Source organism: Acartia tonsa, chromosome 8 (assembly GCF_053477335.1).
Source record: "Acartia tonsa isolate MP-2025a chromosome 8, ASM5347733v1, whole genome shotgun sequence".
Taxonomy (NCBI): domain Eukaryota; kingdom Metazoa; phylum Arthropoda; class Copepoda; order Calanoida; family Acartiidae; genus Acartia; species Acartia tonsa.
Genome location: NC_137267.1, coordinates 53,206,581 through 53,227,946, shown reverse-complemented (window position 1 = coordinate 53,227,946; position 21,366 = coordinate 53,206,581). Strand labels below are relative to the sequence as shown.

The following is a 21,366-nucleotide window of genomic DNA, read 5'->3' as shown; positions in this document are numbered from 1 at the left end:
GAGAGAGAGAGAGAGAGAGAGATGATTTTAGTAAGTTACTAAATACGTAGTTTAGTTATAGGGTAGCTATAGGTATCTAGTATATTATAGCTATACAGGGATCTTAGGGGATAAGACAATGGATGATAGATTATCATAAACAAATAATTAACGCAAATTTACCCCTACAGTTATAAAATAAAATTATTGGTTGAAATGTTTGAATACAATAGTTTGAGTCAACCAATCAAAGATGAATAGAAGTACCCAAAGTTTTTAAGCAAACACATGAGAGAACGTTTTTTTCAAACTTGGATTAGTTACAGTCCATTGCTCTTTCCCTCCCTAATAATTATATTATTGACCAATGGTAAAATTTATAGTGGCATCTCATTGGCTAATTTTTTTTGCGTCATAATCAGTCCGACACTTTTACTGTGTTCTGGTTGAACACTCAACTCAATCAACCAATCAAACTTCACTAAAGTCCCCAAAGTTGTTAAGCAAACGAGTAAGAATTTATTGTAAAACTTTGGGTACTAGTATAACAGACAAAAAATTGTCACCTCTCTCTCTCTGACCCTATGGGCAAAAATAATTAAGTGAGGGACATGGATACTTATATAGATATGCTACCAGGGTTCTAAAGGGATAAGACAATGGCAGATAAATTGATGTACATCCCTAATGATAATACAAAACTTATGCCCTCTGTAGATTAAAATTAGTGGTTGAAACGTTTGAACACTTAACTAATGAATCAACCCTTATTATAATTCACTAAAATCCCCAAAAAATATCTATATAAGGAATAAAAAAAACTTTGCGCTCAAACAGAATTATAAAAAAAATGTAAAAAGAAAACATTACAGACCCACAAACAAACAGACAGACCAATCTACACATAGTAGAGTAATAGAGCTACAATTACAACGAGGTATCAACAATTAAAATTTATTAGATATTAATTATAAAAAAAATTAAATCACAATAATTAAATTATTTTGGATGGTGGAGTGAGGGGCATGCACAGGAACGGCAGGGAGGAGGGGGGGGGTATGGTGTTTTTAAATTCTTCTTTTGGGAGAGGTGTGGTGAAATCCTCTCTGGTAGCTGATTGGTAGCTGCCAATCACTTAAATAAATATATATTAGAAATAATATTAATAAAATTTAGTTTACAATGAAATTATTTTTAAAAGCAATGTTTTTTTTCTGCAATAAGGAACAGTTCGCCTGTCTGTCCCATACATCTCTTAATTTAGTCATTTAAGAATCATCCTATTGATTTCTAACTTTGAATAGTGATTCCTATAATGATTAGATACAATTCAAAAGGAGTAGCATCATTAACAGAAACTTAAAATTTTATCTTACATTCATGTTTATTTTTTATAGTTTGTTTGAATGATGATTCTTAGGATAAGGTATAATGTCATTTGATTTTTAGATATTCGCTTTTATGTATGTTTATCCTTTCTATACTTACTTAGATATGCTTATTCAAAATATTATTCTTTATGTCCTAGGAATCATTGTTTAAAAAAACTTTCTGGTAACAATAATAGAGGTACTGAATTATACCTAACAGGAATCATCATGTGAATGGACGTACAGACGACCCTAATTGTAGAAAAGCTTCGCTTTTAAAGACTTTTTACCTATTGTTGGTGTATCTTCTATGTGTGTGTGGCCTATACATAGTTAATGGTCTGTCAATCTTCCCTGAAAAGAATAAAATATACATAAACTAAATAGTTATAAGATAATAGGATACTTTTTGTTGCATTGGTACCCAAAGTTTTATTATATTGGTACCCAAACTTTTTGTTGCATTGGTACCCAAAGTTTTATTGTATTGCTATCCAAACTTTTTTTTGCATTGGTACCCAAATATTTATAACGTTGGTACCCAAAGTTTTATTACATTAGGAGAACTTGTTTACCTGTTGTGCTGTATCCCAGGAATAGCCAAGAAGCGAAATAAATCTAAAAAAGTATGTGGGGGGCAGATGTAAAGGTTGTCAATTTTACTTCGTGTTGCCCCCCAGCAACGAATAGGTTTCGTGATTTTTTTTCAAATTAAATTTTGCTGCTGGTAAAAGCTGGCTGTACTATCTAGTACAAACTTTCCTGAAAAGAATAAAACATTGAATTGCAATTTTACATATATCTCACAGTAAGACAGCTTAAAGTGGCACCAAAAAAATAGATGTCATACAATAAAGTTGACCAATGAGAGGTCAGTTAACACTGTAATTGACCAATGGTAAAATTTATACTGGCCTCTCATTGGTTATTTTATTGTTTGACGTCAGCTTTTTGACGCCTTTTTACGCTGTCTCCATCACAGTTTTATGTATATCAGGGAGGGGATATGAAAATGGAAGATAAATTATTCTGCAAGTCCTTTTTTAATCCCTATGTTTACAGACTACCAAAGAGAGAATTCTAAAACAGATTTGTTGCAATTTTTTTTATTTATTATTCTATCCCTTGTTCTGTGAAGATTAAAATCAAAAGCAATTTTGAAAATACAAAGAATCGGCCCTTAAGCGGCGTTGGCATGAAAGGGACTATTCCCAAAATTTTAAATAAAATTGAAATAATATTTAATCAAAAAGTTTATGTATACCTTGCAACTTTAATGTGTAACCTTTCTGTATGACAAAATGATAAGGACTAATAACAGTGTGATAAGCATTTATTATATATTCAATAAAACCGTAAAAAAAAGTTTTGTTTTGATATTCTATTATTTTTTATGACATAGATACAGATCTTTACATCTATTGACAATAAATCTATGTGTATCTACTTAAATTAGGTCAGCTGAAATGGATTTCCTATTCGAGCCCTAGTTTCCTAAAGTGTACAGCAGATAACCCAATTATTCCAGACCCTATTTTCAAGCGACTCCGGTCAAATGGAAAAGCGATTTAATTTAAAAACGATTTCTACATTATACATTCAAAAATTTAAATTTTTCAAATTTTGATTATTTTTAAGTTTGAAGCTTTTTTAGCTAGTAGCAAATATTGAGATAGGACGCGGAAGCTACGCACACTTTCGGAAACTAATATCAGTTCATCTTAAATTAGAGTGTCTCTTATGTCATTAAAAGTTTGGACACTACGAGTTTGAAATAATTTATCAAGATTCAATAAAAGTAGCAAGCCGGCTATTAAGGAAGCCTACTTATCAAACTTTTGGGAAAGAAAACAATTAAACTAGGTTATATACAAACAATCCTATTCTGTAAAGTAGTAGGTTGACTATTTGTGTGTGTGTTTGTAGGTCATAAAAGAGGGTAAGGATTAGGGGGGGGGGAGATTGTGAAATCAACCCCTTTTTTTAAGCAACAAAAAATTAATTTGGGAAGAGGGGGGACTATTAGAATGACAATGAATTAAAATTGAGGGTGGTGCGACAATGTGAAAACACCATGAGACACAGAGTACAGGGATCTAAAGGGATAAGACAATGGCCGATAAATTGATGTATTATTGTACATCCCCAATAATGATACACAAAATTTACCCTTCTGTAGATTAAGATTGGTGGTTGAAACGTTTGAACAACTTGAATAAAGAACCAATCAAAATTCACCCCAATGTTGTAAAGCCAACGAATGAGAAAACTTAAAATTATAAAACTTTGGGGACTAGTGAAATAAACAGCTCATTGTCTCCTCTATCTCTGCAACAGAGCTAAAGTAGTTACTAGAGACTTGTGTGATAGTAGTGTCACAGTTTGGGTGAGCTTATAATTGTATTGTGATATATATCAATTTTATAAATTAAAAACCAGATTTCAATTTGATAAAGAATGCATTACTTAAACAAAGGATGTAGAATATACATGGATATTATGACAGGAGAAAAATTAGTGTCAATTTTTGTTGCAATATCCCCTCACTTTTATTGGTCGGAGGGGAGGGGATTGGAAGATCATTATTTTGGCCCGTTAAAGAGTTCACCTAATTAAAGAACATGAAAATCTGGTGTAAGATCCAAGTAATCATAAATCCATTACTTAAAGTTAAACAAAGCATAAAAAAGCGAAGCTTATCAAATAAGACAGACAAGTTAAAAGTGTATTCAATATAGTACAGTGTTTTTTTTATGAGAACTTTTTTGAAAGCAATTTTACCCCACTTATAGTTATCAGAATTTAATGATTAATGGCTTATTTTCTTCGTTTTTAAGGGAAATTATGAAACAACCAAAAAAATTACAGTTTTTGTTGAAAAAGTACAGTAAAGTTGAAAATTAAAAACTTAGGTGACAACATCTAAAAATGGTTTTAGCGCATTTTTCTTATGCTCAAAATTGGATTTTCAGTAGTCGACTTTGGGGGGCCAGTACTTTCTCCCTGATTGAGATATGGCCTTCAAACTTTGACCTATTCTATAGTATTGTGGTATTCGGCAACCGTGAGCCATGCCTATGGCACCCCTGATCTAGGGTTCGGTGGAGGGTCAATGGCCCTCCCCCCGAGTCCTGGGGAAGGGGTCTAGCGACCCCCTCCCTCTGCTTAAAATTAATGATTGAATCTGTCATGTTTATTATGGTTAACTGTATTCTTAATTCTCCCCCACCCTTTTCAGGGATGGGGGATCATTATTGCCCAAACTGACCATTGTATATGTATTATGATGCTTTTATGTTATGATTATTTATTCCTATCCATGTAATTATTGTTTGTTGTATATATCTTCAGTATCTTTTAAACCTTCAATAAAGTGACAACTGAAATAGATGTTGATCATTATCTAGTGAATGCTAGAGAAGCGTAGCTTCTCTATAGTAAGGTGTCCACGTCTGTTACACTGCCGTAATCTAATTGAACTCCGGTGTCTGCCATTTATCCTCGGCGGATACCACAACTTGGTGACAGCTGTGTGAGATTACGGCGAACCACAAGTGTAGAGCAGACGCGCATCTGAGGCTAAGGTACTCCCAGCAGTGAATCTGGCAAAACTGACGCAAGCAACCTGAATTACCCACCCTGGACAGCAAAGTTTAACTCTGCATCCGGCAGTTGTGGAAGCGAGACAGTGAAATTTGACGAATAACCGCGAGCAGCGCTGATATCTAACGGAGAATTGAGCGCTCAAAGGGCTGAAACAGGCCTGCGGACCGGCTGAAACAAGCCAAATAAGTGTAAACGGCTGGAAATAGGCCAACTTTACTGCAAGAAATAGCAGGATCCGAACCAGTGGCGCTAGCAGGATGGGACATTCCCTGCCGCCATCAGCCGGATTTGGATCAGCGGCGCTAGCAGGACGGGACATTCCCTGCCGCCGATAGGCTGAAACATGCCACATAGCTGCAAGCTGCGAGCCAACATACGAGTGTAGTGCACCAGAACAGAGAAAAACTACGTCAACTCCAAGTATCCTGAGAGGCTACAACGCAGCCACCCATCTAGAAAAACAGATATTATGTTACATTGCAGGGATTACCACCCTGGTGTGATGGCTAAACAATAGATTTATGAGCAAAGCTTGGCAAACAAATTGTTGTGTTGTGATAAATCTAAGAATAGAACAGGCTTGGATTTATTGTGTATTGTGATAACATCTAAAAATAGAACAGAGTTGGTAAACAAATCTGTTATGCAATTGTGATAAGGACAAAAATAGAAGCTAGATGTAATATAATAAAGACCCTGATATACAATCAAAACATCTCAAGCCCACAGCACAACAACAATACACCCCTTATTCCAAGGGAAAGGGAGGAGCCCCCCTCCACTGAAGGCAAATACAATCAGGGTGATATAATAGATAAGCCTAGGATTAAGAAGAAAAGGCACTATTACACCAGCACACAGTTACCTCCCTCCCTCACAGGGGAAACGGACGGAGTTACCCCCGTCCCCTCACGCGCTTCCCCCTTCCTACCCACACTAGACTAAGTCCGTCTGTAGTGTGGGGCTAGCGAGCGGACACACAGAGCGCCATTCACGGGTAGCGCAACAGAGTGCGGAAAATATCATAAATTCAACGGACGAAGCGGACCAATGAGAGAGCGAGTTGAGGGGTGAGAGCGCGTTTTCCCCGTGTGCGCGGATTTGACGGTGCGGACGCGCGTTGCAAGGACAGGAGATTTCACGCACACACACACACACACACCGGAGCGGAGCTACTCCATAGCATTTAACAGGGGTATTTTTAGCAAATAAAGAATTACAAGCTTCTCTCCTTCTAGCTCTAGTGTGATAAAGGAAAACCCAATCAGTTCCTGACAGCAGTTCAGACCCTCAACATCTATCTACCCCTACCAGCCTACTCTACAACCTCAGCACCTAACCAGTGATAAGTACAGCTAAGTTATATCTTTGCAACTAAACTACCAACCTAGTGATACAAACAGTGTTGGCTGTTAGGCTAGAAAGCCTCAAGTGACAAACCATTCATTTAGTACTGTATAACTTTGTGCCCGCCGTTGAACCGTTGACCCAATGGACCAGCAGCAAGCCCCAGGAGGTGACCAAGCCCCAGGATGGCTCCAGGATGACCCTCAGCCGGCCCCAGCCGAGTACCGCAAGCTGATGCTGAGCAATCTGCCGGAGTATAGAGGGCCGCCCAAGCAATCCTGGTCGGCACATATCCGCAGACTCGAGATGTCATGGGCGGCTTACCGCGTGCCACCTCATGATTCCCTCAACCGCCGCAATGCCCTCCTACTGTCACTGGTAGGGCAAGCGGCGGAAATGGCGTCCCATCTGTTTGGCGAGGCAGGCCAAGCCTTGACCTACGAACAGGTCAAGGTCGAGTGTGAATTGTTATTTCGCCCTGCTTTTGAATCCCAAACGCTTAAACAAGCGTTTAGGGATTACAAGCAACACTCGACAGAACCTATACAAGCGTACATATCAAGTGCGCCTTGTATAGGGACGCCTACAACCATGAGGATCTTGAGTTGTTGGTGGACGAATTAAATCGTGGAATTCGTAACGCCAATGTAAAACGCCTCATGATGAACCATGAAATTACGAGTGTACCTGAGTACACTCGTAAGGCCATGTTTACCGTCACCATGGTTACTAAGCAACTGAAGGAAGGCGTGTGCTTAGTGGACTCGACCGAAGGGCTGACTGGATCTGCTTGCATCCAGTTGCCCCAATATGACGAGTCGGAGCCAATGGAGATTGGCTCCTTGGCTCCGGGTCTCCACCAGATGGGGAAGGTCGCTCCAGATGACAAGGTCCCAGGTCGCTGCTTCCGCTGCCAGGGGAGAGGCCACCGAGCTCGAGACTGCCCAACGCCTGTGGAAGTTAGCCTAGAGGAGAGACGCACCCAGCCACGCCGTGACCGTTCTGCCAAGTGTGAGCGCTGCCACTATGACGGTCACATGGCGGCCGATTGTAGAGCCGACTGGGCCCAGGTAGCCAGCCGCAGGCGCACCGCCGATAAGGGTGCCCCTCCAGGGAAGCCCAGCAGAGTGGCCAACATGGAAGGGAGCGCGCCCCCAGCACCACAGCAGCAAGCAGCCGCCCCCAGAGCTGCGGACCGAGCCGATGGGATGCCGCAGTTTGGGACTGTCCCAGCTAGGATCAATGTACTGGGCGGCGCGGCTGAACCCAACCAGGTTGGCCTAGGCTTCAGTCTTAACCATCTGGGGCCAGAGCTGATACAATCCAACAACATAGCCGAGCCAGAGGTGCTGAGGCCCCAGCCTTTTAGCCTCAACATGATGGAACCTGCCCGACTGAGCCTACCCAGCAAGAGTGGAGGGGCGCTGCCCAGCGTCCCTGAGACGGTGTATGGGGAGGCCCTGGCAGCCGCCGAACGAGAGAGGCAGGAGGTGCTAGCCAGCGCCTCTGCATCGATGTATGGGACGCCACCCGGCGTCGCCACCTGGGATGATGGGGGGGTGCTATCCAGCGCCTCCCACCTGGTGCCTGGGGCGACAACCGTCGCCGCCACCGAGATACCTGGATCCTGGAACGAGCCAGCCTCCAACCTGATGTCTGGGGCGACAACCGTCGCCGCCACCGAGAGACCTGAGTCCTGGAACGAGCCAGCGGTCCCAGAGGAAGGGGTGACACCCGTCACCCCCAGTCAGCCAGCGCCACCAGCCTGCAGGGAGAGCCCAGCTACATGCCATCCAGAGCCCCCTGCCAGCCAAGGGAACCCAGCTGCTCAACATCAGGATAAGTTGAATTTGTTAAATGTGTTGTATCCAAGATATTGTAAACACCCAGCCTTGCCTGTGCCCCCTGCACCAGAGGCTGGGGAGATTGAAATTCGGGAAAATAAGGACTTGCCTGTGCCACATGCACCTGAGTTCCTAGGGCAGGGGAGGGAAGTGAGTAAGGGCGAGCCTGTGCCACATGCACTTCAGCCCCATGCCACTGGGCATGCTTTGGACAAGGGAAGGGAGCACTTGGGGCTAGGGGAGCCGACACCCAGGCAAGTGCCAGTCGCTTGCCAGTCTGTCATTGGGGAGGGTATCGGGGTGCCTCGGCCGCATACAGATAACGCTCAATGGAAACTTGTATCTAGCCAGGAGCAGCCCAGCCGTGTCCAGTCCCAAGAAGCAGCCGTGACCAGAGCTGAAGATCCCCAGCCGCGTGTACGAGGAAGATGGTTGCCTGGAAGCCTCTCCCATTGGTGGATGGTCCTGTGGGGCCTCCTGCTGGCAGCCGTGTGGCCTAAAACCAGCTACGTCCTGGTGGGATGGGACTGTGCCAACCCCACCCATGTCACATCCTACAATAAAGAAAAGATGTGTAACACGGAGCCCCTACACCAGGAGGTGCCCCTGGGCCATGAAATACACGTCCTGCAGCAAGTCAAGGTGAGGGAAACCACCGGGTACAGTTGTCAGCTCACCGTGTCCTAGTGGACATTCAGGTGTGGAGTATGGGGTCACCTCAAGGTGACCTCGGTCCCCACCCTCATGAGGCCAACCAAGATAGACCCAGAAGCGTGCCGAGACCTGGCCAGGAACCGAGTCTACACGTTGCAAGGCAAGACCCAGCCACTGACGTTCCAGCTGAACCATCCCCTGTTCTTCACCATCGATATGGTGGGCGCCCTCGTCAACAGCCCCGAGGGGGTGGGTTGTAAAGGGGAGGACGTCCACTTCGAGGGCCAGCTATACCGCAACGAATTAGTGCTCCAGGAGCGACGGCTGCTGGTCAAGGAGGAGACCTATGTGGTGTAGGATGGACGGGTGGAGTCCCAGTCTGACCACCTGACCCTAGAGTGTCCCCATTCTGAGCTGTCCTGCATCACTGGGGAAGCAACCTACGTGTGGGACCACCTGGGAAGAGATTGCCCCTTGAGGCTGATCCGCAGCCTCCAGCCCAGCCTGGTGATGGATGCATATCTGGTTGACCATCAGGCCCAGTTTTTCATCAACATGACCAACCCCACCTCGATTGTGAACTGCGACTTCAAGGCCCATGCCACAAACCATCCAGCGTTGTTCGTGGCAGCTGACCCAGCCGCGGCTGCGCTGCCCAGAGTGTCGGCCAGGGATGTTGACATTCCCCTTCAAGCACAAATACATGCAGGGTATATTGGGTTTACCCTGGAAACGCGCATGAAAAGCACCGCAGCAGAAGAAGTAGCGGCCAACTGCTGGAAGCTCCAGCAACTAGACCCGGCCCACCCGGTGCGTGTCCAGGGGAGCACGTTCTCGGTACTGAGGGGAGACATCCTGCTGCAGCTGACCTGCCAACGTCATAAATACGTTGTCCGCGAACACAAGGAGTGTTGGGACAAAGTGCCAGTAGAGCCCACAGGTTTTGTAGACGCTGTGACACGGGTATATAGTGAACACGCCACCAAGATTCCCTGCTCCTCCACCTACCCCCTGACTGTGCACGCGGAGGAAGGCTGGATAGAGTTAACCCCCGCTCCCAAGAAAAGGCCACCCCCGCTGGATACGCCTAAGCAATTGTTGACAGAACCCTTAGATGACTTCAGTTCAGGTGGCTTGTATTCGCAGGCTGAGTTGAACGACTGGCAACAACTGCTGGCGTTCCCAGCATACAAGAGTGCCATGCTGACCGGCCTATCCTATGGCTCCTGCGTTCAGCAAGGCAGCTGTTCGGCCACAGGAGACCATGGGATAGTGTCCTACAACATTGACCGACTGGCGGAGGAAGGAGAGGCAGCCCTGGATGTCTGGGCTGGATTTAGACAAGCCATCCACGAGTGGGGAGATGGCGCAGCCATACTGTGTTTGCTGTTGTTGATCCTCAAACTGCTGGGGGACCTAACCATCATTTCCCTGGCAGCAGCACAAGGAGGAGTCCGGGCAGCCCTGAATGCGATATCACAAGTGTTCCTGTACCATCCAGCTTTGTATAGGAAAGCGCTAGCTAGAGCCAGGCTCAACCATGCCAAGTCCCGGGACTTTTCAGTGGACTGGGATGCCATTCCCATCGGCAGGGAAGCAGCCGAGGAAATGGTGTCTATGAAATCAACTGACAGCGGGCATGACCGCCCAGGTAGGCCAGGACCGCCCTCTGGCCGACCCCGCGGCCCCTCAGGGGGACAGGCCGCTGCTCAGACGATTAACCTGGCAGCCAGCGCCCCAGCCGCTGCCAACAACAACCAGCAGGCCCCGCTGCTGACCGTTCCAGCAACAACTGTGCCACCAGCCAACCTGATACCTGCCGGCGCTGACCAACGTGTCCAACCCAAGCCAGCCTCTGCCTTCTACCCCACATTGGGAGCCCATCAACCCTAAGAAGACACTCACCACTAGGATTCCATTGAATCATTATCGTTTGTATATATATCTTAGCCCTAAGGAGCGGACCGAAGGCCTCAACCACTGTCGGAAGTCTGGTAGGGAAACCATCTCCCAGCCTTCCGAGGGGAGAGTTGTGGTATTCGGCAACCGTGAGCCATGCCTATGGCACCCCTGATCTAGGGTTCGGTGGAGGGTCAATGGCCCTCCCCCCGAGTCCTGGGGAAGGGGTCTAGCGACCCCCTCCCTCTGCTTAAAATTAATGATTGAATCTGTCATGTTTATTATGGTTAACTGTATTCTTAATTCTCCCCCACCCTTTTCAGGGATGGGGGATCATTATTGCCCAAACTGACCATTGTATATGTATTATGATGCTTTTATGTTATGATTATTTATTCCTATCCATGTAATTATTGTTTGTTGTATATATCTTCAGTATCTTTTAAACCTTCAATAAAGTGACAACTGAAATAGATGTTGATCATTATCTAGTGAATGCTAGAGAAGCGTAGCTTCTCTATAGTAAGGTGTCCACGTCTGTTACACTGCCGTAATCTAATTGAACTCCGGTGTCTGCCATTTATCCTCGGCGGATACCACAGTATCTGTATAAATTTATAGCTCTATATCTCAACTTTGAAGCGTTTTGCAGCCATTCTTGCAAAAGGTAGAATATTTGAACATAAGAAAAATGCGCTAAAACTATTTTTAGATGTTGACACCTAAGCTTTTCTGTACTTTTTCAACAAAAACTGTAATTTTTTTTGGTTGTTTCATAATTTCCCTTAAAAAACGAAGAAAATAAGCCATTAATCATTAAATTCTGATAACTATAAGTGGGGTAAAATTGCTTTCAAAAAAGTTCTCATAAAAAAAAACACTGTATTTAGAATCCTAAACAAAAATTTATGCCCATTTGTTCCAGGAATCAGAACTAACTGTATGATGATTTTTTCAAATAATAATAGTTATCACATTTGCTTTGCTACCTTTGGATGTTGTTATCCTTTTTTTGATATTATGTCCCATGAAATGTTTTATCTTTATCATGAAGGAAAAGCATGATTGTTATAAAACATAAAACATAATAGTAATATGCATGGAAACATGCAGATTTGCCCCTCACAACAATTAACTTCAGTTTCATTAAGAAAACAAATATTTTTCCAGTATGGCTTCTTAACTGATTAATAGTATTGGATGATTAGAACCGGTTCTGAGCCATAATGAAATATAGCTTTGCCCATTCGGGTCCTCGGGGCCAACAAAACTAAAATTAATCATGTGGAAAACATGCATCTGTCTTGCCCCCTTTTCGTCCCTCCCCTCCTACTGGATGAACAACCAGGCCAATAAATTAAGTCCATGTAAGCAACCCAGATTTAGGACAATTTTTCTAAACCTGAAAGAAAATTAATTTAACTAATTATAGCAGACTTATTTAGGTTCACACTTTAGGTCTTAGCCAGAAACCTGCCCTGGATTACTTTTATGTATATTGAGGAAAAATTAGTGCAACAGATCTTACAATATGGGAGGTTCATTTCATTAGCATATCTTGCCGCATATCTAATAATTGAAATCTTTTTAATTATTGAACCCATCGACTTTTCAATTTTCATAAAGCTTAACACAAGTCCAAGGATGGTTTCAGTCCATTTTTCATCTTCCGTTTGATAGTTTTAGGCTAGTTTGATAGTTTTCCTCCGAATCTCGTTTAACTTATACATCCAGCTGCTGTAAAAGTTTACAAACACATTTATCCTTAACAAAAAGAAAAGTAACAAGATTTGTGTGTGTGGGTCTCTGTGTGTTTGTAGCAAAGGATCTCCCCGATATGGTTTCCTTAGCAGTAAAGCTTCACATAGGTCAAGGGAAGAATTATATCTATTTTTAGGTTAGAGCACCATTTCAAAGTTAAGTCATTAGAAAGTTTTAGACCCCTTCATCTTCCCTAGTGCTAAGTTACACAAATTTTTGTTAAAAAAGTTAAAATCATCATGTTTAAATATGACGTACGGACAAGGTAATTCTAGTAATGATAACAGAGTTGCTACGCTTTCTTAATCATACCAAACTACTACACCATGCAAAGTTTGAAATTAATAGGACAAAATTTTCATATTTAAAATTAACAAAATAAGCAGTTTGGAAGTTTGGATCAACCCTATTTATAGAAAAGCTTCGCCTTAGAAATTGAGAGAGAGAGAGAGAGAGAGAGAAAGAAAGAGAGAAAAAAAGGTGAGAGAAGGAAATAGTGAGAGATTAAGAACTTTTAGAGATCATTGATACAGGTATAGTAGACATAAAGAAGTAAGGAAGGAAAAAAAATTGATCACTTATATAGAGTAGCTTTGCCAATAAATTTGTTTTCAAACATTTGTAAATTTCTAGTATTTAAATTTTTAGTGTTATAATGTTATTTCGCTAAAACAAACATTGAGAGCAATTTAATTTGGCGAAGAATAACTTAATAATCCTATGGAAACCCTTCACCCCCCCCCCCCCTCAATAAATATAATATTGGTCTTCCCCTTGGGAGCTTTATATGATCATAATATTAGAGTAAAACACTAGAGGGGGAAGGGGTTAAATAACTATATCCACCCATCCCAATGACCTTGTGCTGACTCTCAATTGGGTCTTTGAAAATAAAATATGCTAGCAGATGAAAACTTGACTTGCGAGTAAATCATTAAAGATTAAAGTATATAAATTTTAATTTTTTTTAAAAATTCAAATTGTGCGGCTTGTGTTGCTAGTAGAACAACGTTGTGCATACCATTAGAACCGTTATGAAGTCTATTTTATGGAAATATAAAAACCATTACTGTGCTACTTATAGTTTAGGAGCTACGTAGTAGAATGTCCCAACTGACTTAAAACTTGACTTGCGAGTAAATCATTAAAGATAAAAAAAGAGTGTGCAAAAATGCGGACATTTTTAAAATTCAAACTGCTCGGCTTATGTGAATAGTAAAAAAATGCTATGTATATTGTTAGAACCATCATAAGTTCTATTTGTGCTATTTCTAGTTTAGAAGCTGTATTGATAAATATGAGAAAAGTGGAAATTTTTTTTCGAGTTTTAAGTCAGTTGTGACATTCTACCATATAGCCCATAAATTATACATAGCACATGAATGGTTCTTATATTTTCAAAAAATAGAGTTTATAGCGATTCCATTGGTATGCAAAACATTTTTCTACCATTAACACAAGCTGAGCAATTAGAATTTTAAAAATGTACGTATTTTTATTTGCATAACCTTTAATTTAATCTTTAATGATTTACTCGCAAGTCAAGTTTTAAGCCAGTTGGGACATTTTACCACATAGCTCCTAAACTATATGTAGCACAGGAATCGTTTTTATATTTCCCAAAAATAGACTTCATAGCGGTTCTAGCAGTATGCATAACGTTTTTCTACTATTAACACAAGCCGCCCAATCTAAATTTTAGAAAGGTCCGCATTTTTTTTTGCACACCCTTTAGATAATTTTGCTGACAAAAAACAGGTAGGGAGTGGACATTGGGCTGTTTATTATACTAGTCCCTAAAATTTCATTAAATTGTTTTCTTATTTGTTGGCTGAGCAACTTTTATTGAACTATGATTGGTCCATTCAGGGTCTAAACATTTCAACCACTAATTTTAATCTACAAAGGAGTCATTTTGTTTACCATCATTGGGGATTTACACCAATTTATTGGCCATTGTCTTATCCAAGCAAAAATATGAATTTCAGGAAATAAGGAAAAAATTCTTGTTGTGGTCAATACTAATTTTTTAAAAGCATTTTTAAAGGTAGAATTTTAATCAGAGACTGTGCATGAAATTGAAAATAAAACCCTTGACTAAAGTTTGCCTCTGCTAATTTGAACCAACAAATTAAGATTTAGAAATGTGCCCAAAGTTTTTTAAACTTTAAATACCAGTATGGTTTACACTCTAATGTCCCTTCCTACACTGGATGTATAGTAAGATGTTTAAAAGTAGGTTCCTTATATAGGCATGTTTTTATTTTGATACATAGATATAGAGATATTACACATTTAAATTTTAAAATTTGATGGCTGTAGCTGAAAACCATTGTATTGAAGTGGGATAGCTGTTTCTTTTTCAAAGCTACCAAATTTTATCCAATCTATGCTGTTAGTTGTGTATGCTATTGAATGCCTAAGCTGTTTGAATGAATATTTCAAAATCTTCAGCTGTAAAAAGCAGTTTAGTTAGATGACTGTGGCTGATATATAATTAGATGGTTTCCACAGGAACGCAGCTGATGATGAGGCTTCTGTATGTTATAAATGTCAAATTACATTAATAGTATTTTTATATGATTTTCATTATTTTCTTTTTTTATTATTTTTATTTTTTGATTAGTAAAATATTGATAAAACTCTCCCCTTTATTAATATGAACAGAGACAGATTAAGATATAGAAACTGTAACACATTAGATACTGAAAAATATGTTGATATTATTTCTTTACAATGATTTCAGACACAACTTATTTACAGAGTAGCTTATATTGTCAAGTCATTTAGATTTCTTATTATTTAATTTATATAATTCTATTTTGTTTTATTATCATTTCTTATTATAATTATTTTGTTTTCTTGTTTTTTTCCTACTGCTATCTTGTCAATCACATACCAATAATTATGAGAAATCAGGGAATGTTTTGTTTCTTAACCAGGCATAACACATAAAAGTATTAAAACTTAATCAATTAATAACAGTTTAAGATATATAATTCAAGCTTTTATTCATAAGAAGCAACTCAATTACATTATTACATTTTACATATGGATGATGTTTTGCCATTGCATCCATAATCAGCCCATGTGCCATCACCAGATGATACCTACAAATACACATAACACATATTCTAAATCTTATGTTTGTATTATATAAACTTTGTTCAACTCCCATACTGTTACTATAGCAACATAAGATTAGTTTTATAATATTAATATTAGAATATAATTATTATATGGTAAATTTTAGTTTATAATAGCTTTGCTTTATTTTGGTTATAACTTTAACAATAATATCAATCAAATTTACCATCTTAAAGGAATACATTTGTTGTAAGTCTTTGATATTATATATTTAGTTAGACTGGTAATTTTATTTGATATTAAAGTGTACCACTAAGATTTCCATTTAGATATTTTATTAGGGTTAAAAATACCATAATACCATACCAAAGTACAGGGTTTTTTTTGTATTTTAACACTAGCATTTCTCTTAATTCTAGCACCTGCAGGGGGCTCTAACCCTGCATGGCCAATTTCCTAACCCTATGGGTCAATCATTAACATTTGCCTAACCTAAAATAACCTATCAAAAGCTACTGGGAAAATAGGACAAAACCCATTACTTTATCTTCTTTCCATGATTCAAAATATTTTGTAATATATATATTATATGTATCTACAGACAACTCTACATGAACTTACACAAGAAATATTGAGATCAAAATTGTGATTTTTATTTTGATTTCCCAATAAGAATAAGAAATAAACTTACCACAACACAGTTTTGATCTCGCCCTCCATTTGGTTGATTACTATACCAATTTTTGTATCCAACTACAATATGTGACAAGGATAATTATGACCAATAGTAACAAAGTTCCTTTACAAAATATGTTAAATATGTGAATATAAAATAACTCATAACTTCTACTTGATCCTAAAGATTTTTACTAAAGTATAGGCACTATGTGTTTTTGCCAGTCTATCTTTTGTCTTGCAACCTGCTGGATCAATATGGCCATAATTTACAATGTAGAGTCTTATAGGTCATGGAAAGATTTTTATCTACTTTGTTAGTACACCTTAAACCACCAACTTCCCTCCTATCCCCCTTTCTATATGATTGTTACTTCTAGAATATATATTTTATTTATAATAAGCTTTAATGTTATAAGCAGAGCATCTCTATAATCAAGTTGTAAATTGTAAGTTTGTCCCTTATAAGGCATCCTGTATTTAAATAATCTTGGGATAGATTTGTAAGGAATTTTGATTCAAACTTCTAACTAATAGTGAATATTAATTGCATTGTTGCTCTACATTTGTTAAGGTTTGTAGGTCTGTTAATCTGATGGGTTAAGTTTTGCTTTTATATAAAATTTTATTTACTGTATTATGTTTTAAAGATATAAAAAGTGTAAACTTTACCTGAGGTTTCATCGGCCCATACGAAAGACCCCTCTTGGGCTTGATCATTCAAGCCAATCCAGATAGCAGAACTTAATGATTTAGCGATGCCTATATAGATTTTAAGAAATATAATATTAAAATGGCTTTTTCCTTAGTGTTTAGGGGCTTTTAATGAAGAGAATAGAAGCCACAGAATGGATTACTATTAAGCAAAATAAAAGTATTCCAGCTATTTCAGATGGTATTGCCTGTAATCTTCTCATTTCGATCATGCAATTAGTTAAACATACAGATAATGACATAATCATCCCCTTGATTAGTGTAAATATTAATCATAATTAAAATCTTTTCTATTCTTTTCATTTACTACGTTTAAACATTATGCTGTTCATTTCTAATGAGTTTATACCATGACAATTGACCCCCAAATTTTGATTGAAAATATGTAAAATGTTTACCATATCAAATTTTAATAACTTTCTTTTAATAAAACATAATATGCTGGATAAATGTTTGTTATATACTTTTGGTTGTATATGTAATTGTGTACTATGTATTTGTATTCCTCTGTTTATAATAAGGTAGTGAGCTTTTTTTAATTGTTATTTGACCATTCAGCTTAGGGAAGTTGTTATCCTTGTTGGGTTTGGCATTTTAGAAATAAGCACTACAAAAATTAAAAAACGAATTTTTTTCAAATACTCAAAGTCTATGTGTATTCCATTATTTTATGAATTTCTAATCCTTAAAATTATCTTACTGTGTACAAAATTGTTTTCTTGCTGTGAGTGGATGCTTATTAATTCAGCATTCCACCCATGACATTTTTTTCTGGCAGCATCCCAAGTAAGACGTTCTTCAATTAATTTGTAGCAAATTCCTTAATAGAAATAAGGTTAAAAACTGCTTACATGAATTTAAAACTTAATCTTTTTTTTGTTTAAAGATAATTATTTTTATTATGTTCTTCATTTTGAATATTAATTTCTAGGACAAATCTAAATGTATTTGACCTGTTCCCATGTCATAATCAAATCCATTTGATTGACATCCATTGCTGTCTGGCTTGATTGAAGTGGACTAAAATGCAAAATATTTATTAGTTCTATGTTAATTGTTAGTTATGGAAAAATAGGAAATAATGTTGCATGATTGCTATAATTCTTTCATTGTTTTTGTCTAGACACCACTATGGTAAAATGAATTAATAATTATAATAAAGATAGATTTTATTATGAAAAGATCACTTGAATAAAATGATTCTTATCTGTTTATCAATATCTTTAATATAAATTCACCTGGAGAGGAATGGTAACATCTTGTTGTAAATGTGATGTTCTTTTCATTTCACTGATTTCATTCTAAAAGAACAACATTAATTAGTAATGTTTTACTCAGATCTTGTGATACATAATTAGATCCAGATTACAAACATATAGTTATTACTTTAGAAAATATATGTAATTTGCTTTTTGCCTGAGTTTTAAAATTTGTAAAATTCAACAGATGCTGGTGAAGATTTAATTTAGTTTTGTAATATTATATTATTATTTTGACTTGTATTGTTACTAGCTATTGGTAAAAATCAAATCTAATTTGGAAATATTATAACATTGAAAGGATGTTATACATTTAATATTTGCTTAACACTTACAGATCCGGTTTTTTCAATCTAATTTTTTTTGTAGGTAAGATGGAGATTTTTTTGGTGAATACTTAGATATCAATGACCATCTGAGAAAAGTGGTGTTATGACCGTTTGACCGCTCCCTGACCGACTTTATGACCGATTTTTGTCCAGCTTTTACTACAGACATATATCATGAATATCGTGGCTTCTATTACAGCTAGAGACCTATAATTTTTTTTGGTAAATCCTTGAGCAATAATAAACAGATAAAAATATTAATTTGCGCCGCCACCCGCCGTTTTACCGCCGTAACCGCCGAAAATGGCGGTTTCCGTTATTTGCCGTTTTTCGGCGATGATAAGAAAAAGTAATTTTTTTGTTATGAAAAATAAAAGTTCGTCCTAAAATTTGGTCATCCTAGCTGCAAAATTGGCCGCTCTACAGCTGTTTTAAAATTTAGCGGCTGGCCGCTAAAAAACGGCTAAGGAGCGGTCTGACTGCTATGACTAGAAAAAGTAATTTTCTCTAAAAATACACATGAACCACCAGAAAAAAAATTTACGTCTTTATCTGTACCAGGAGCCGAGATAGAGGGGGAGGGGCTCTTTGAGCCCCCCCCCCCCCCCCAATCTATTAAGGTGGGAATTGGGGCCCGATCTGTAGGGTTAAAGAATACCCTTTATGCAGAATATAGTAACTTTAATTTATATGCTGTAAATGGCAAGATTTGTCTTTACAATATCAGAGATAGCAATAGCATAGCTAAAAATTACATTGTTGTCAAGGATATATTTCAGATTCTGTAAGGTAATAATTTAATAATGAATACAGCATTGAAATATATGAGAAAATACTAGTATATTTATAATACAAAGTAGAACAATGTCCATTAGGGTGGGTCTATTTTAGACATTTTTTTCTGAGACCAAAGCGGGTATATGCAAATGATTTTTATGAGTATAATACACCTCTGGATGATTAAAAATTTATCCTAAGTCTTGGTGGTTTTTTAGTCATTTCTAAGGCTAGGAACGAGATATTTTGAAACGGACATAAGTTCCTGATTCTATTCCTCAAGGCCATTCCTGGGAACACCATGAAGCCATAGGTCTGATTCAATAAATTTTTTACTCTCATTGACAAATAGCAATACAATTGTATGTCTGGTCATTGGTAAAAGGTTGGTAAATACAGGGTAAGGAAGCGAAATATGACTTTGACTGACTTATAGTCAGAAATTTATTATATAACTGGGGAAATGCACAAAAATATTTAGCCCTCTAGCACTTATAGAAACTGATATAATAATAGGTCTTGAATGTAATCTTTGTATATCTTTTTATTAATGTAATACATTTTTAAGTGGTCGCATTCTAAAATTGAATTTTTAAAAATTCTTTTTTTGGTCAGAAATTTTATCTAAGTTAGGTTTATATGGTGCACATCCCCTCTTTGTCTAATTCCGATATGAACCCGCCCTAATGTCTATCTGTCTGGTATAGAATAAAAAACACACCTTTAAAGCATTCTGTGAATTTTCCATCTCAATGATCTTTTTCTTTTGCACATCCAGTGTGGTCTAAAGTAAATAGTCCATTGTGATTTGATTACAAAGAATCACTAATAATTGTTGCAGGCATACATATAACATTAATATCAACAGACCACATGACTATTAAAAAATGATGTATATATTTTTAGAAGTCTTGGAAAACAATAGATATTTACATTTCTTTTTGAATTGGTGTATAATTGAAAAGATATAAGTAGCAACAAAATACATGGCCATTATAAAATGATAATCAAATCGAGTTTTGCTATTTGCTAAAAGGAAAACTTTAAAATTTATGAGTAGTAACATCTTTTGGTACAGATAGAAATTAATTTTACAAACAAACAACTATTACTTTAAAAATATTTTTATAATGTTTTATGTTGGTTATTTTAATTAAAAAAATATATATCCACCTTCAATGTATCTATGATATCTTGTTGTGGCTTTTGTTTTCCATCTAATTCAGCCTGAAAAAAAAACTTTAGTCAAAAATAATTCATTGTTAACATTTAACAATGAAGGTTCCTGACATGTTTTGCCAAATTATTGTAAAGATATGGAAGTAGTTTGCCAAAGGGATTTCTATTTGTTAACAACTGTTGGTAAAGATTAGCTATTAACTATTCTTTGGCAGGAGGGTTGGGGGATAATTATGTCCCCTTGATTAAGATTCTATTAACTTTAGTTTAACTAGTAACTTTTTGCCATTACAGTATCATTATTAACAATATATTTTAGATTCTGCAAGGTTATAATTTACTAATGCATTGAAATATAAGATATTACACTAGTATATCTATAATACAAAGTAGATTAATGTCTGTCCATCCATCTGTCCATCTGTCTGATATAGAATAAAAGAAACACACCTTTAAAGCATTCTGTGAATTTTCCATCTCAGTGATCTGTTTCTCTTGCACATTAAGTTTGGACTAAAGTAGATATTTCATTGTGATTTGGTTACAAAAATACTAAACATTGTTGAAAAGATATAAGTAGTAACAAACAACATGGCTTGTAAGAAAATGAAATATAGATATTTAAATCATGTCTTGGTAAACAATAAATATACTAATTTCTTTTTAAATTTTTTTAAAAGCTATTGATCCATCTCAACCCAAGACTACTTTATCAAACTAACATCTTTGTACAGGCCATTTATTTGTCTATAGACTTTTAAATAAAAATAACTGTTTTGAAAAAACAAATGAATGCTGAAATTGTTTCTAATTTCACAGAAACTAAAACAAGTATGGCAACATTTTAAGAAGCTAGGCTAATATATAAAAAATGCTTTACTGAATA

At 37.8% G+C, this 21,366-nt stretch overlaps 1 protein-coding gene and 1 long non-coding RNA gene across 2 annotated transcripts; both read right to left on the bottom strand.

Annotated features, from left to right (window-relative positions):
• Positions 1 to 919: 919 nt before the first annotated feature.
• Positions 920 to 2,662, bottom strand: LOC145325727 (uncharacterized). Its single transcript, XR_013881554.1, has 4 exons — positions 2,614 to 2,662; positions 1,925 to 2,111; positions 1,640 to 1,703; positions 920 to 1,113 (listed from the first exon to the last, which is right to left on the bottom strand). It is a non-coding gene; the product is annotated as an uncharacterized LOC145325727 (long non-coding RNA).
• A 12,836-nt stretch (positions 2,663 to 15,498) lies between these two features.
• On the bottom strand, positions 15,499 to 20,957 carry LOC145326692 (snaclec 1-like). The gene is made up of 9 exons (XM_080170058.1): positions 20,931 to 20,957; positions 20,475 to 20,528; positions 20,023 to 20,085; positions 18,175 to 18,237; positions 17,890 to 17,956; positions 17,637 to 17,756; positions 16,895 to 16,984; positions 16,239 to 16,300; positions 15,499 to 15,570 (listed from the first exon to the last, which is right to left on the bottom strand). The coding sequence occupies exons 1-9, from the start codon at positions 20,955 to 20,957 to the stop codon at positions 15,499 to 15,501; spliced, it is 618 nt and encodes a 205-aa protein (XP_080026184.1).
• Between the last annotated feature and the right edge of the window lie 409 nt (positions 20,958 to 21,366).

Bases quoted from the DNA above. Each gene is read 5' to 3' on its own strand.
- LOC145326692 (XM_080170058.1), bottom strand. From the start codon at position 20,957: ATGGAAAATTCACAGAATGCTTTAAAG. The intron at 20,086-20,474 runs GTGGATATATAT...TATTTACTTTAG, and splicing joins ATATCATAGATACATTGAAG to ACCACACTGGATGTGCAAAA. The intron at 17,757-17,889 runs GTCAAATACATT...ATTTCTATTAAG, and splicing joins TGATTATGACATGGGAACAG to GAATTTGCTACAAATTAATT.